The sequence below is a fragment of the Castor canadensis genome, chromosome 5 (genome assembly GCF_047511655.1).
Source record: "Castor canadensis chromosome 5, mCasCan1.hap1v2, whole genome shotgun sequence".
NCBI lineage: Eukaryota > Metazoa > Chordata > Mammalia > Rodentia > Castoridae > Castor > Castor canadensis.
This window is the reverse complement of record NC_133390.1, coordinates 110074973-110092655: the sequence shown is the minus strand read 5'-3', so window position 1 is coordinate 110092655 and position 17683 is coordinate 110074973. Positions and strand designations below refer to the sequence as shown.

Genomic DNA, 17683 nt, shown 5'->3' with positions numbered 1-17683 from the left:
TTTGTATCCAGTTCAAACAAGCCAACATAGAAGAACATTTGTGTAAACAATCAGTGAAAATTAAATATGGACCATGTAAATGATATTAAGGAATTATTGATAATATCTTAGGTGTGAAAATGGTATTGCAGTTATGTTGTTTTTGACTCCTCATCTGTTAGAGATACCTATTAAAATACATAAGAGTAACATGGTATGCTGGCTGAGATTGACTTTTACCTGTTCCAAGTTTCTGCCCTGGAGTAGCATGGATGGATTATATGAGAATAGCAGGACATTAATGATTACAGAATTTGAGTGATGGGAACAGGGGACTCATTGTCCTCTTACTCCTTTTGTATATATTTCCATGGTAAAATGCTAAAATAAAAGTAGAATGGGTAAAGCCCTCCCCCAAGATCATCCTAGATTAGTTGAGATCTTAATAGCAGTGCCTCCTGAGCAGTGTTTTAGGTTTTAGGTGAGAGCCTTAGTTTCTGGGAATGTTATAGTTGAGAATTTTAAGGAGGGAAACTTTCTTATTATACTTAACTATAATGTATTTTCTTTTCATCCAGTTGAATTTTGTAAGTGGTAAAGTTCTTTGTAGAAAGAAAGATTCAAATACCAAAATATACTGACATTATATATCCTCTTTTTTTTTAGACCAAGCCACCCTAGTAGAACAAGTAAAAAGAATAAAAGAAATTGAAGCTATTGAAAGTGATTCTTTTGTTCAGCAGACATTTAGATCGAGTAAAGAAGTCAAAAAGGTAAATTTTCATATAGGCATTATGAATACGTCTTTGGATTCCAACTGAACAGATGCTTTATTAATGGATTTTACTTGATGTAAGTACTTCTTCTCATGGGTAGATGAAGTAGGGAGAGAGAGTGTCAGACATGTTACTAAGAAAGAATGAATTAGAATCAGTTCAAGTTAAACCTGAGTAAAAATACACTGTAAAATGAATCTCATACCATTTTTATTTTAAAATTTACCAAGATTACTAACAGGTCACCTTGGTGGTTCAGTATCAGTAATACACACTTTGTGAATATAGATAGTTTCCTTTCAAATTATATGTATATACTTCCCGAATTGACATTCCTGGATAAGCGTTAGGAAAGATCTTTAAATGATAAAACTAGTAACACATATCTCGACTTTTTCCAGATGTGAATCACTTATTCAACTCCAGATAAAAGTTGCTGGGAGTGATATTTTATTTCTGCCAAATCTTTTATGTATTCTTTCACTCATTATTCTTATTCATTAGTGAGACTGCTTTTAGGAACTTACATACCTTTAGTAAGAAAAGCTATTCTAGGAAATACATGTACTCTTTAATAAAAATCATATAATGAAGACATATAATAGTTACAGTTGCCACTTACTCTGAAATATTCTACATCCTACCAGTGCATTAATGACTAAAATATCCTAATGATGAATTTAATAGCTCATTAGTTTCCCTCTAATATTAGATATTTAAGTAATTATAAGTTTTGAGACATGTTTGCAAATGTGCATTATTAAATATATTTTTCAAGGTGAAGTTAATTTGTTAAAGGTTCCATTGTTTAACACATTTCCAAAGTCATCCTCCAAAAATGTGGTATCAACTCAAATTCTACCAAAAGTGCAAGGAGGTGTCTGCCACTTACACAATAGTAAATACAAAAGTCCACTCACACTTGTTCATGTTTTCTGACCTAATAGATGAAAATTGACATATTAGTTTTATTAGAACTTCTGTAGTTACTAGTGAGATGAAATTCATTTTTTTTTTTTTTGTAGAACTGGGGTTTGAACTCAGGGCCTTCACCTTAAGCCACTCCCCCAGCCCTATTTTTGCGGTGGTTTTTTTTCAAGATAGGGTCTCGTGAACTATTTGCCTGAATTGGCTTTGAACTGCCATCCTCCTTATCTCTGCCTCCTGAGTAGCTAGGATTATAGGCATGAGCCACCGGTTCCCAGCTGAGATGAAATTCTTAATGTCCGTGTACTTTTAACTGAGTATGTGATGCACACCAGGCACAGGACTAGATAGCCTTGAATAATCCCTGGGCTGTCACTATGTTGCTTACATTTGGAGTTTTGATAGTTTATCATCACAACTGCTAACACCTGGAACTATGAAATGGGCATTCATACAGATAGTTCCCCATTTTATTTAATATCTTACACTTGCATACTATAAGACTATTCATCTATCCTAGTAAAGTTACTGTATTTATTTTTAAATTTTCTTTCCTAGTATTTGTTTTCTGGAATTCATCCCGATCTCTCAGTTCTTTTTGGACTCTTTTATAGTCAAGTAGCACTTTCTTTCTGTAGAAATACTTATTCCTCTATAATTATCATACTGGGTTTTCTTCTAAACAGCTTTTTCCTGTTTGATACTACTTATTGATGCTTCCTTTTAAACTTATTTTTAATTCAATGCCTCTTCTTCAAAAAAGCATGCCTTGAACGTTAGGAAGTGGTGTTAACAGGAGATAGCATTTACTCTAGTGAATGCATAGTCGTCTAAAGTCTTCACTATCCCAACACTGAATTTTTATGAGTAATTTCGCTTTGAAATGATCAGAAGAGGAGTGATAGGCTAACAAGAATATAAGTAAGGGACAATTAATAACTTAGAAAGTGACATTCCTTTCTAATTTCTGAAATGTCTGTGTCTGCAATATAAGACTAGGATCTGGGATGCCCAAGAACCTGAATTATTTATCAGGAGATTGCTTAGCAAAGAGAAGTGAATTATCCTGAGGCCGATCTCATGCAGATCGTGAGAAGGTATGATGGAACACCCTGCTGCAGAGAAATAGCTAACTCTTCCTCTTCTGAACAGCTCTGTGTACTTTGGTATAAACATTGTATCTCTGAAACAGGGTGTTGTTTCATGCTAATCCCCTGGACATTGCCTTCAGTTGGTACAGTCTTTCCCTAGCTGTGTTAATTCCACTAATTAAGCTAAGAAGATGTTACCAGAAAAAAATGGCTAATACCAATACATCCTAGACACTGTGTCTCCTGCAACATACATTGATTTAACTAGTTTAACTCTCTAAAGTCAAATTTCTCTTGTCTAAATAGATAATCTGATAGCTCCTGGTACATCATTAACTTAAGGAGCTTTTTCAAACTGCTGTCCCCTATAAGCTTAGTATCAATTATTTAACCCTGAGATTGTCGTATCTGGCAGATAGTTCTCCTGTGTTAAAAAGGGAAGTAAATATGCAGCATGGGCTTTTTTGTTCATTTACTTGAAGTACATTAGAAAACTAGATTTTCCAAACTGAAACACCAGGTGGCAGTGTTGCTCAAAGCCAGAAGCCCGATAGTGCCACTATTGAGATACATGGTACAGTCACTGCAAAATTTTGTTTTCCTCGCTTAAATAAAGAAGCAATTAATTATTCTCCCCACAAAATTTTAAATCGCCCACTACTAAATAATATGTTTACTTTCACTTCTCAAAGAAAACATTAATGTACCATGGAAACCAAAATATAATGAGATTAACTGGCCTACTTAGTAGCATGCTTGCCACCTAAAGAGGTGGGATCCACGTCTTTGGAAACAGGAGTAACAGCACTACGTATCCTTTCAGGGGAACTCAGCATAGATGGCCAGTCTCCTAGCTAAGCACCATGATACGCGGCTGGGGTGTGTAGATGGTGAGCTCCTACAGGTTCTGTGTGCCATTGTAGATGACCACAGCTACTTCTTGGGCCACATCAAATTGCATGTTTTACACCTTCCCCAGTGCAAAATGCTGGGATTACCTTTAATTGTCCTCAATTTCATAAATGATCAATATATCACTTAGAGCCATGAACCTTCCAAGCCAACTACATTGGAAACATAAATGTTTGAAAGTTGAATGGAAAAAATACTCGTTCCAAAATAGAAGAAAACTGCCAAATCAGATTTAATAAATATTTCTTTAAATGTCTATAAAAGTTAATACTATGCTTAACATAGTAATTGTTCAATTTAGTATTCATAAACATTCCCACATTTGGAAACAATTTGTGGAATAATGCCTCTTACTTTGCAAGAATTCTTACACATGTTTGGTACTTCCCAGACTTTCCCTTCCACCATAACCTAACATAGAACTTAATAAGATCTATGCAACTCTAAAAAGTCCAATGCTGGAGGTATTGGAACTTCATCCAGTGAAGAAATGGGCACATGAATTAAACAGGGAATTCTCAAAGGAAGAGGTACAAATGACCAGTAGATGCATGAAGAAATGTTCAACTTCCCTGGTTAGATTTCATCTCACCCCAGTTAGAATGGCCACATTCAGCAGCAATACCAACAACAAATGCTGGCGAGGATGCGGCAAAACAGGAACCCTTATACACTCAATGGGAATGCAAATTAGTACAACCATTATAAAAAGCAGTATGGAGATTCCTCAAAAAAGCTAAAGATAGAACTGCCATATGATCCAGTGATACCACTCCTGGGCATCTACCCAAAGGAACATAAATCAGGATATGGTAAAGACACCTGTACACCAATGTTCACTGTAGCACTATTCACAGCAGCCAAGCTATGGAAACAACTCAGATGCCCTACAACTGATGAACGGATCAAGAAAATGTGGTTTATGTACACAATGGAGTTTTGCTTAGCCATAGGGAATACTGACATGTGGTTTGAAGGTAAGTGGATGCAATTGGAGGACATCATGTTAAGTGAAGTAAACCAGGCTCAGAAAGGCAAGAGTTCCATGTTTTCTCGAATATGTGGAAGATAGATCCGAAAGACAAACATATACACAAAAACAAGCATGATCATATACAAACTCATATGCAGAGCATGTTCATAGTAGTGGAACCTCAGGGAAGGAGGGAAAGGAAAATAGAACAATAGAGCATTAGTAATATTGTAAAGCATAACATCTGTGAAGGTAGAGGATATAAGGATGTGAATTGAAGGCTGTTGAAAAATGGGAGGGTGGGAAGTAAAGGGACAGGGGAGAGTAATGACAGGGGTTGAACAGACCAAAGTAAAGTATACTCACAGCAATGATACATAGAGAAATCCCTTTAAACATCAACTTAAATATTAATAATGAAAGACAGGACTGTAAAAATAGGTACAGATGGGGAGTAGTAGTGGGAGGAGAGAGGGTAAATGAAGCATATTAAGGTGAGGGTCTATGGTGGACGGACTTCATGTACTTATATGAAATAGAATAGAGAAACCTCTTGCAATTGCTTTAAGTGGGGCAGAGAGAGGATTGAGGGAGAGATGTACAATATGAGCCTAATCAGAATTGCCACTATGAATCCCCCACTGTATAATGAACATATCCTACTTTTAAAAAATAAAGATTTCTGTTTTCAGATACTGAGCAATAGGCATAGGGGACTGGTGCTCTTGAAGGAAATAAAAGTTGAATGCCATAAATACCCCAGCTTTCTGCCTGGAATCAGTTTCCTGCTGTGGTACTGGGAGGCAAACCCAAGCAGTGTGGTGTAGCTGAGAGTAGGAAGCAAGGTTCTAAGCTCAGGGCTGCAATATCCACCTGACTCTTTTACTCACTATATACTATCCACTCTGCCTCCTCTCAAGATCTTTGTAGTTACTGTTCCCTCTGACCAAAGCATTCTGTCTTCCCAATCATATACTTGGCTTCTTCTCATTCTTCAGGTCTTAAATTTTACCTCCTGAAAGATGATGTCCCAAACAGATCCCCCTCCCAACTCCCCATCTGTCCCTGTGTTAGCACCTTATTTATTCCTTGTTAGCATATACTACAATTTATGGTTATGTATTTATTTGGTACATATTTGCTTATAATTCATCAACTCCATCAGCAACATGTAATCTTCAGTTAGAACAGGGGCTATGTCTATTTTAGTCTCCTTATGTACACAGTCTTAGCAATTAGGAGTACTCAGTTATATGGGAGAATAGAAGGGTCTCCAATTCTAAAATAAGTTAATCTAAGAAAGGATTAATTCATTCATGCATAATCTATTCTGTAGACATTTTTCTCAGTGACATTTGTTTTGAGCTTCATTTAGAGAAGTAGAAGTTCAGAAATAGGTAAGTCAAAATGGAAATTGAAGAAACAACCATATGGGAGTAGAAATAAGTCCACATAGTGAAGTTAATCTCTCATTCATCTCTTTTAAATTATATTTTAATTTTTAATTTCAGTCTTATCTAATCTGTTTCATATTATTCTTAAAACCTTGCTGCTAACCAGCTACTTCCCTGGCCACTGCCTTCCTCAGGGAAGAAGAGTAAACTACATATTGATGGCTCCTACAAGGCAGAAACAATGATTTATTTGTCAGTGGGGCCTCAGCAATTAGTACAGTACATGGTATATGGAGAATACTCAATAAATATGGAATGAAATGAGTATAATTTTCAAGAAATTCTAGTTTCATTTCTGACTAAAAAGTTTTTTCCGAGCTTTCATATTATTTTTTAAATGTCTTAAGTATCTTAAAACATAGCCTATGAGTCCATCAACTAATGAATGGGTAAATAAAATGTGGTGGATCCATACAATAGAATATTATTTAACAATAAGAAGAATGAAGTACTGATATATGCTAGGACATGGATGAGCCTTAAAAACATTACGCTGAATGGAGGAAGAAGTATAAATGGCCAAAAAACACATGAAGAAATTCTTAACATCCCTGGCCATAAAGGAAATGCAAATCAAAACCACATTAAGATTCCACCTCACTCCTGTTAGAGTAGCTATCATCAAACACACAAATAACAAATGTTCGCGAGGATGTAGGGAAAAAGGAACCCTCATACACTTTTGGTGGGAATGTAAAGTAGTACAACCATTATAGAAAGCAGTATGGAGCATCCTCAAAAAACTACAAATAGAACTGCCATATGATCCAACAAAATACCACTCCTGTGCATATGTAAGTCATAATACAAGAAGGCACCTGCATACCCATGTTTATTGCAGCATTATTCACAATAGCCAAGCTATGGAAACAGCCCAACAACTGATGAATGAATTAAGAAAATAGAATTACATTCAGTTGTAAAGAGAAATGAAATTGAATTTTTATCATTTACAAATGGATAAAACTGGAGAATATCATTTTAAGTAAAGTTAGCCAGGCTCAGAACTACAAAGACCACTTGTTTTCCCTCATAAAGATACAAACACAAATACAAGCATTATCACATATACATACATATATATATGCAAAACATGTTTTCAAAAGTCAGACTGTTAGAGGAGTCTAAGAAAGAAGGAAAAGAAGAAAAGAATCATAGAGATTGGATAATAATGAAACACATCACATCTGTGTAGGAACAAGATATAATGAAACACACTGAAAACTGTTGAACAACACAGGATAGGGGGAAAAGAGTGAAGAAAAATAATAGAAGAGGTTTGACTGTTTAAAGTATAGTGTATTTACAGGTAAAATACAAGGCAAAATACCACTGAACAATGAACAGACAACAAAAGGACAGGAAAGTAAAACAGGTCATGCTAAGGGAAGGGTAGTTGTGAGAAGGGGGAGGGTAAATGAAGAAGGTGAAGAAGGGTGAATATGGTTAAGGTACTTTCTATACATGTATGAAAATGGAACATGGAAACCTGTGGAAGTCATTTATAGATGGGGAGTGGAACAAAGAAAAATGCCAAAAAAAAAACAGGGGAGTAGGTAAAGAGGGAGAATAATGGAGAGGATGAACCAACCCAGGGGAATAAATATGTATATATATATATATATATATATATATATATATATATATGAAAATGTCACAATGAAACCCCCCTATATAACTATCATATACTAATAAAAAATTTTTTAAAAAAACACTGTACTGAATGAAAGAACCAGTTACAAAAGATCACAAATTGGAGGAATCCTTTTATAGAAAATAATGAGACTAGATAAATCCATAGAGAAAGTAGAGTAGTTGGTAGCCCAGGGATAAGAAGGTTGGGAGAAATGGGAATTGATTGCTAATGGGTATGGAGTTTTGGAGGGGATGATAAACATTTCCTAAAATTGACTGTGATAATAGTTGCACAATTCTGTGGATATGCTAAAAGCCATTGAATTACATACTTTAGATGAGTGATTTGTATATTGTGTGAATTATATCTAAGCAAAGATATAATTATAGATTATATAGACTATATAGATTTTTTAAAGCTAACTTTGAAATTTGCCTTCTTTCCCTAAAAGGCCAACTAAGTCTTTTGCAACCTTGCTTTGATTATTAGAATATGAATGTATGTATGTATGTATTTCAGTAGTACACAGTAAGCACTAAGTTCTTAAGAAAAATATGCTAATCATAAGAAATAGTAAAGATTTCCTCAACATTTTTGTATTTATTTGTTTAAAGAACAGTTGTTTCTCATTCACTAATGCATAACATTTTCGAGATGAGTATGGTCTCAAAGGAGCTTAATAAAGCAATTATTCAACATCAGAAATATTATAAAGTACCCTTATAAGAGAGGTTATGTTAAAATGAACACGTTGTGTCTTTCAGTCAGTGGAACCTAATGAAGTGAAACACACAGCCTCAACATCAGGACCAGCATCCACTGCTGCTGATCCACCCAATGTTGTAAAAGAAATAGACCCTAGCAGCATCCCTACAACTATCAAGTACCAAGATGACAACTCTCTAGCTCATCCAAATGTGAGATCCTGAAACATGATAAGTGCCAATTGAAGGCTATCTAAATGAAATTATTTCAAACTGTTATACTTTTGTTCTGGCACCAAGAAGACTATTGGAAGAATGGGTCATATCTTCCTATTTGCTAAAAATAGGCAGCTGACTTCTAGGCCTTAGAGTTTGTTACATATATTTGAATGTGTTATAACCCAACTCATGTTTCCTGACTTCTAGAAGTATTTATGTTTAAGAAAAATAGAAGAGTTTTTCTAACTGTGACACTTAAAGTTCTAATTCTAGCTTAGCTGTAGTTGGTTCTTTGACCTTGAGCACATCACTAATACCATATTTTGCTATTTTTATGAAATAGAGTAATTCTGCTGTGTCTCTCAGAAAGGTTGTAGGAAATGAACTCACAAATACAGGGTACAAAATTATTAACCAGTGATGTTACTTTACTTTTTTTTTTCTGGTGCTCCACTAAGCAATACTGTTGGGTTTTTTTAATTCATTTATTCACATGTGCATACATTGTTTGGGTCATTTCTCCCACCTGCCCCCCTCTCACTTTTTTTTCTTTTTGCAGTATTGGGGATTAAATCTAGGGCTTCAACTTGCTAGGCAACTGCTCTACCACCCCAGCCCACAGCTGAAAATTATTAATTCCCAATAGATAGACTTTAAGTAGTCATCAAGGGTTAAACAATATCCAAATCTTGAGAAATGTTTTCTGTAAAGGTGATTTGTATTACGTCAAATCTAAGTTACTGGTCAAAATAACAGTTTTTCTTTTCCCTTTTTATTTCAGTTATTTATTGAGAAAGCTGAAGCTGAAGAAAAGTGGTTCAAGAGATTAATTGCTCTCCGACAAGAAAGACTAATGGGTAGTCCTGTGGCCTAACTAATATATTTATGGTTGACTTGATAGTAACATTGGAAGTTTAGATTTTTAAATCCCAATACTCTTAAAAATAATTTAGGTGAGTATATTAAAAAAAGTGATCTCATTTCATGCTTTCCTCCTGTAGACTTGAATACTCATTGGTTTGAACTGGGTCAAACATTGTGAAACTAGTATAAAATTTAACAAGGCATGAAAATGTCATACTATTAATAAAACTAATCATAAGAATATCAGTGTTCACATAAATGGTACATAGTGGTGTTTCTTAGTATACAATTTGGTGGCCCTGGGGTTTGAACTCAGGTCCTTGCTTTTGTTAGACAGGCACTCTTCCACTTGACCCATGCCCCCCAGTCCTTTTTGCCTTAGTTATTTTTCAAATAGGGTCTCAAGTATATACCCAAGCCAGTTGGACCATGAAACTCCTATGTATGCTTCCTACATAGCTGAGATGATAGACATGTGCCACCACACCTAGCTTTTATTGGTCTAGATGAAGGTCTTGAAAACGTTTTGCTGGGCTGACCTCAAACTGTGATCCTCCCAATCTCCACCTCCCAAGTAGCTGGGGTTATATGCATGAGCCACCATGCCCAGACTTGATCCAGTATTTATTAGTTATGCTCATATAAGAATCATTTTTTGCTATAAATATAGGATTTCACTTTCCATGTTCTATGAAACCCCTTTGAATCTTTTTGAAAATGGTTAGGCACAATAAAAAAGACCCTAAATAATCTAAGCAAAATGAGCATGTTAAAGGAATAGCATGCTTATTTTTTTTAACTCTTCAACATTAAATAACTGGATGATTTTTGCTAAGAGGTCAGCTTCTGCTAGGTTCTCCTTTGGAACCTGTAAGTAGATCCCATCTCATTCTTACAGAAATCACATACTCATTACATTAGTCACTGACCTGACATAACTTAGAAAGAGGAAAGATTCATTTTGGCTCCCAGTTTCAGAGATTTCACTCTATGGTCAGCTGGCTCTGTTGCTTTTAGGTCTGTGGCAAGGCAGAAACATCATGGAATAGGGGCATATGGTGGAGGAAGCTGCTCACCTCATGGCATCCAGGAAACAGACAGAGACAGAAAGGAAGAAACCAGGGACAAGATATACCCTTCAAAGGCACACCCCCCAATGACCTTCCTCCAACCAGGCTCCACCTCCTAATAGCCCACCACCTGTGAGCTCATAAATGGGCTAACCCATTGATGATGTTAGCATACTCATGGCCCAGTCACCTCTCAATAGTACCAACAGCTGGGACCAAGCCTTTAACATATGAGCCTTTTGAGGGGAACACTTCATATCCAAATCATAACATACACTAGACTTAACCAGTTAGCTAAATACTCATGCTGGAGAAATCATTTCTGAAAAAAGTGGTAAGAGTTCTCACTTTTTACCAATTGCTATTCCCTACAGAGGAAATCAGCTAAGTGTTTTGTTTTGTTTTGTTTTGTTTTGTTTTGTTTTGTTTTTGCAATACTCAGGCTTAAACTCAGGGCCTTCATCTTGAGCCACTCCACTAGCCCAGTTTTTTGTGATGGGGTTTCTTTGAGATAGGGTCTCATGAGCTATTTGCCTGGGCTGGCTTTGAACTACTGTCCTCCTGATCTCTGCCTCCTTAGTAGCTAGGATTATAGGCGTGAGACAAGTGTTGTTTTGATGAGGATACCTGTCATTATAGAATGCCTTTCTTTAGTAGCTGAGTGACAGTACAAGAACAAGCCAAGATAAGGACTTTAGTTCTTGTTTTACAAAACTGATTTTCTAATTCCATTTACAATAACCTCAAAAAAATAAAATACATAGGAATAAACTTAATAAAGGAAGTGAAAGACCTCTACAATGAAAACCATAAACCATTAAGAAAGAAATTAAAGAGAACATCAGAAGATGGAAAAATCTCCCATGCTTATGGATTGGCAGAATTAATATCGTGAAAATGAATATACTACCAAAAGCAGTCTACGTGTTCAATACTATCTCCACCAAAATTCCAATGACATTTCTCATAGAGATTGAAAAATCAACCCTAAAGTTCATTTGGAAGCACAAGAGATTGCAACTAGCCAAGGCAATACTGAACAAAAAGAGCAATGTTGGAGGTATCATAATACCTGACTTCAAACTATACTACAGAGCCATAGCAATAAAAACAGCATGGTATTGGCACAAAAACAAGACACAAAGACCAATGGAATAAACTAGAAGACCCAGACATAAATCCATGCAGCTATAGCCATCTGATTTTTGACAAAAGCATCCAAAACACACCCTGGAGAAAATACAGCCTCTTCGACAAATGTTGCTGGGAAAACTGGATATCTACATGAAGAAGACTGAAACTAGATCTCTGTCTTTCACCCTGCAAAAATATCCCATTCACAGTGGATCAAAGACCTTAATGTAAGGCCTGAAACTTTTAAAATAGTGCAGGAAAGAGCAGGAAATACACTGAAACATAAAGGCATAAACAATAACTTCCTAAATAGATCTCCAATGGCTCAGCAACTAAGAAAAAAAATTGACAAATGGTACTACATGAAATTGAAAAGCTTCTGCACAGCAATGGAAACAGTCCCACCAGACTGAAAAGGCAGCCCACAGGATGGGAGAAAATTTTTGCCAGCTATACATCTGACAAAGGATTACTAACCAGAATTTACAGTGAACTCATAAATTCTCAAAGAATCAATGACCCAATGAAGAAATGGGCAAATGAACTGAACAGAGCCTTTTCAAAGGAAGAATTACAAATGGCCAAAAAAGCACATAAAGAAATGCTCAACATCCCTGTCCATAAAAGAAATGCAAATCATTAAGATTCCACCTCATTCCTGTTAGAATGGCTATCATCAAGAATATAAATAGCTCTTCCATGGTGTTCTCAAGCATAGTAGCCATGTCTTATCCCACTGACACTGAGTCTGAGACTGCTTACAATCCCTATGTGTACCCAGGCAACTATGATATGCACACAGGAGATCCAAGCAGGACCTTGCTTATAAATGTCAGTATGAACAGCAGACCTAGCTGGTGATTCCCTAAGTGATCAAAAACTTCATCCAGTATTTTCAAAAAACTCTCTTCAATTTGATTAATCAGAAGGTGTATAAGCTTCAGGCCAGTTGTGTCTCCAGTGATGTCATAGACCAGAAGGTAAATGAGATATAGGACATCCACGAGAACAGCTGGACTAAGCTGACTGAAAGACTCTTCAAGAATACACCTTGGCCTGAGGCTGAAGCCGTTGCTCCACACGTTGGCAACAATGCTGTATTCCTGATTGTATACAAAGAATTACACTACAGGCATTTATATGCCAAAGTCAGTTGGGGACCCTCCTTAGAGCAGAGGTCTGAATCCTATTACAACTACTGCAATCTCTTTAACTACATTCTTAATGCTGAGAGGTCTGCTTCTCTTGAACTGCCCAACCAGTGGCTTTGGGACATTATCATTGAATTCATCTTCCAGTTCCAATCATTTAGGCAGTACTGCTGCAAGACTGCCAAGAAGTCAGAGGAGGAGATTGACTTCCTTCATTCCAATCCCCAAATCTGGAATGTTCACAGCATGCTCAATGTCCTTCATTCCCTGGTAAACAATCCAACTCAACCGGCAGCTGGGGGTATACACAAGTGAAGGTGACCCCGAGAGTGTGGCTGGGGAGTATGGCCAGCACTCCCTCTACAAAATGCTTGACTGCTTCAACCTGGTGGGTATTCTGTACCAGCACTCCAGGTTAGGGGATCACTACTAGGCCATGAGGGTGCTGGAGAACATCAAACTGAACAAGAAGAGCATGTGTTCCTGTGTGCTAGAGTGCCAGGTCACCACATCTTACTACGTTGGTTTTGCATATTATGATGCATTCCACTAGGATGCATTGCCAACGTCCATCCTGTACATCCTCCTGGAACATACCAAGAGCATATTCTCATACAAGTATGAGATAATTAACAAGCAGAATGAGCAGATGCATGCACACTCTGGCAACCGCCCTCACCATGTACCCCACACAGATTAACAAAAGCATCCACCTCCAGCTGCAGGAGAAATACGGGGACAAGATGCCGTACATGCAGAAAGGTAATCCACTGGTCTATGAAGAACTTTTCAGCTACTCCTTCCCCAAGTTCCTATCACCTGTTGTGCCCAACTATGACAGTGTGCACCCCAACTACCACAACAAGCCCAGACTGCAGCAGCTGAAGGTGTTTTCTGACGAAGTTCAGCAGCAGGCCCAGCTCTCTACCATCCACAGCTTCCTCAGGCTCTTCACCATGCCTGTGGCCAAGCTGGCCAGCTTCCTTGGTCTCACTGAGCAAGAGTTCCGCATCCAGCTTCTTGTCTTCAAACACAAGATGAAGAACTTTGTGTGAACCAGTGGCATCTTCACCCCAGATGGTGAATTCCAGTTGGCCTCCGTGGTTGACTTCTACGTCAGTAGGATAAGACCCACATGCAGACACCAAGGTTGCCAGGTGCTATGGGGATTTCTTTATCCTTCAGAGCCGCAAATTTAGAGCTTACTAGAACCCTGAAGAAGATGGGACAGAGACCCTGAAGACATTTATAATCACATTAGTCAGGAACCTGTTTTGACATTGTAGGTGGGAAGTGTTTTGTCACCATGAAGCCCTTATTCAAGTCAGCCATCAGCTAAGTTGAAATTTATTGAAATTAAGGACTGAAATGTTTTAAGTAGATCTCAGTGAAGAATCTTTGTAGCCACACAAAAAAAAAAAAGAAGAAGAAGAAAAACAACATTGGTGGAGTGGCTGAAGCAGTAGAGTGCCTGACAAGCAGGGGGTGAATATGGTTGAGGCCCTGAGTTCAAACCCTAGTACTGCCAAAAAAAGAATATAAATAACAAATGCTGGCGAAGATGTGGGGGGAAAAGGAAACTTCATACACTGTTGGTGGGAGTATAATTTAATACAACCCACTGTGGAAAACAGTATGGAGGCTTCTCAAAAAATTACAAATAGAACTGCCATATGATCCAGCAATATCTAAAGGAATGTAAGTCAGGTTACAATAAAGACATTTGCACACCCATGTTTATTGCAGTATTATTTACAATAGCCAAAGCTATGGAAGCAGCTCAGATGCCCTACAATTGATGAATGGATTAAGAAAATGTGATATATATATAGGAATTTTATTCAGCCATGAAGAAGAATGAAATTTTGTTGTTTGCAGGTAAATGGATGGAACTGGAGAACATCATCTTAAGTGAAGGTAGTCAGGTTCAGAAAGACAAAGGTTGCACGCATGTTTTCTCTCATACATAGAAGGTAGATCCAATACAAATACACAAGCATTATCACATACATACATATATATACATATATATATATAGAGAGAGAGAGAGAGAGAGAGAGAGAGAGAACATGTTTCCAAAAGTGGAACTGTATTAAAAGAGACTAAGGTAAGAAGAAAAGAATGATAGAGTGAATAATAATGAAATACATCACATCTGGGTAGGAACAAGACACAGTTAAATGCACCAAAAACTGTCTAACAACACAGGATGGGAGTAAAGAGGTGGGGAAGAGTAGTGGAGAGGATTAGATTGATTCAAGCACAATTTGGTTGCAGGTAAAATACCAAGGCAACATCCCCACTGAGCAACAAATAGATGCCTAAACAATGAAGGACAAGAACGTAAAACAGTTCCTGTTAGAGGGAAGGTACTAGTGGAAGGGGGAGGATAAATGAAGAGGGTACAGGGGGTGAATATGGTTGATGTACTTTCTGTATATGTATGAACTTGGAACATTGAAACCTGTTGAAGTTATTTTACGAGAAATGGGATGGGAGGGAGAGTAATGGAGGGGATAGATCAAACCAGGTATAATATACGTACATATGGAAATGTCACAACAAAAACCCCTGTAAAATGATCATATACTAATAAAAATGTTTTTTAAAAACTAGTTTCAACCACTGACATGAATATTTCTCTTTTCCATTTTATCTTGCCATCCATTCTCTTTCTCATTTAGTCTCTGTGTAGAAATTTATATTGCCAACATATAGGATCGTTTTAATGCTTTTGTATTTCTGGAACTAGTAAAATTCTAATCTCTGTTGAAAATGAAAAAAATTCGGAACTTAAGCTCAGTTACCAATGATATAGAAAATAGTCTGATGATGAAATACTTGTTTTCATATACACATGCTTTCTCATTGTAAATAGAACCTGTTTTCCTTAGCTGTAAATGCAAGTACCCAGTATGAAGTCAGGTTTGTGTGGTTTTTACTATAGATAAACAAATTTTAGTAATTTCTAAAAGGGGTTACAGTTTCTGAAATATTTGTATTTATTTGTAAAACTGATGTCTCAGCCTGGCACTGGTGATTCATGTCTATAATTATACCTACTTGGGAGGCTGAGATTGGGAGGATTGCAGTTCCAGGCAGTGGAGCAAAAAGTTCACGAGAACCATCTCAATCAACAGCTGGGTATGGTGTCATATGTAAAAGCATAAAATAGAAGGCCTGAGCAAAAGTGAGACCTTATCTCCAAAAATAGCTAGAGCAAAAAGGGCTAGTGGCATGGTCCAAGTGGCAGCGTGCCTACCTAGTAAACATATAAAGCCCTGAGTTCCAACCCCACTACTGCCCCCTCCAAAAAAGTAGTATCTTTCCAATTAGGAAGTGTATTGCAGTAGTCTGGGCAAGAATATGGAATGTCAAATGCAAATCAAAACTACACTGGAACCCCTCAGCCACAATTGCTAGCAATGATCAAGAAAACAAAACTGTTAGTAGGAGTGTAAACTAGTACAACCACTACAGAAATCAGTATGAAGAGTACTCAAGAAACTAAAAATAAAACTACCATATGATCCAGCTATACCACTCCTGGGCATGTATCCAGTGAAATGTAAGCCAGGATACAATAGAGACACCACATACCCATGCTTATCACAACTCTATTCGCAGTAGCTGAGTTATGAAATGAGCCTACGTCTCCATCAGGATAAAGAAAATGTGGCACATACACACGATGGAGTATTTATTCAGTTGTAAAGAATGAGACTCTGTTGTTTGTAAGAAAATGAATGGAACTGGAAATCACATTAAGTGAAACAAGCCAAACTGAGAAACAAAAATACCACATTTTTGTCTCATATGCTGAACTTGTGTTTGAAAAAATAAAGTGACTGATAAGAGTGTAAAATGGAGGGGTACTGTCTGGGGTTGGGAACCAGCAGGAGAGGAGGAGTGAGAGGAAAGGGTGATGAGGGGCTGAATGTGAAATATCCAACTATGAAAATAAAATAAACCCATTAAAATTGTTTTAAAAGAGGGGACAGGATAAGAATGAGTAACAGAGGAGGTGAATTTGATCAAAGTACATTATATGCATGTATGAAAATATCACAATGAAACACCTTTGTGCAATTAGCATACACTAATTTTAAAAATAAAATAAGGAAATTCAAGGACACTTCCGGCATGTCTTTTCATATCTGAGGAAATACCATCTTACAGATAAGTTTTATGTATAATCCCTTAAGTACTAATCCATACAGAGCAACATAAATCAGATTTATATGTGTGACTTGATTAAAGATATCAACTTCATAGGAAGAAGAATATGGAATAACATTTTGGCCACTAGAGATTCTCCAGAGACCTGGGCTAGGCAGTTTTTTCAATATGCCTGATGTTCCTCATCCACAAAGTAGTGAAAATATTATGATCTACTTTAATTATACTTAACACCATTGTTCCTCTGTGGTACATACCCCAAAAGCAGAAGCATCAACTAAATACATTTTTATTTTAAAGCTAAATGTTTCATGCAGAATAGAAAATAAAGTTGGATTTTTTTTTTAATAAACTGTGTCCCTGAAGGAACTCAGTGACTACTTCCCTCCTTCACTGTGACATTAACTTTACCTGCATTTCTATCTAAAACATCACATGACAAAAAAGGCATATTCAAGCTCAAGTGAAGGGAAGCCTTGCCTTCTTTAATACCTTCATCTAATGAGCCTATAAAACACAGTAATCCTTTTCATGTCGCTTGATTCATGATAACTAGACTTGCAGAAGATCTTAAGCATGTTCTGAAACTTTGACTTCTTATAAAATGATAGGTG

The 17683-nt window shown here is 36.9% G+C and overlaps 1 protein-coding gene and 1 pseudogene across 1 annotated transcript in view; both read left to right on the top strand.

Annotated features, from left to right (window-relative positions):
* The window catches only part of Rsrc1 (arginine and serine rich coiled-coil 1), a 426533-nt gene extending 412093 nt beyond the window's left edge, over positions 1–14440 (top strand). Inside the window, exons 9-11 of the mRNA XM_074073903.1 lie at positions 646–752; positions 8513–8665; positions 9453–14440. Coding sequence (XP_073930004.1) covers positions 646–752; positions 8513–8665; positions 9453–9545 — 353 coding nt within the window. The 3' untranslated portion in view covers positions 9546–14440. The remainder of the gene's footprint in view (positions 1–645; positions 753–8512; positions 8666–9452) is intronic.
* On the top strand, positions 12406–17020 carry LOC109684898 (eukaryotic translation initiation factor 3 subunit L-like; annotated as a pseudogene).
* The last annotated feature ends 663 nt before the right edge of the window (positions 17021–17683 follow it).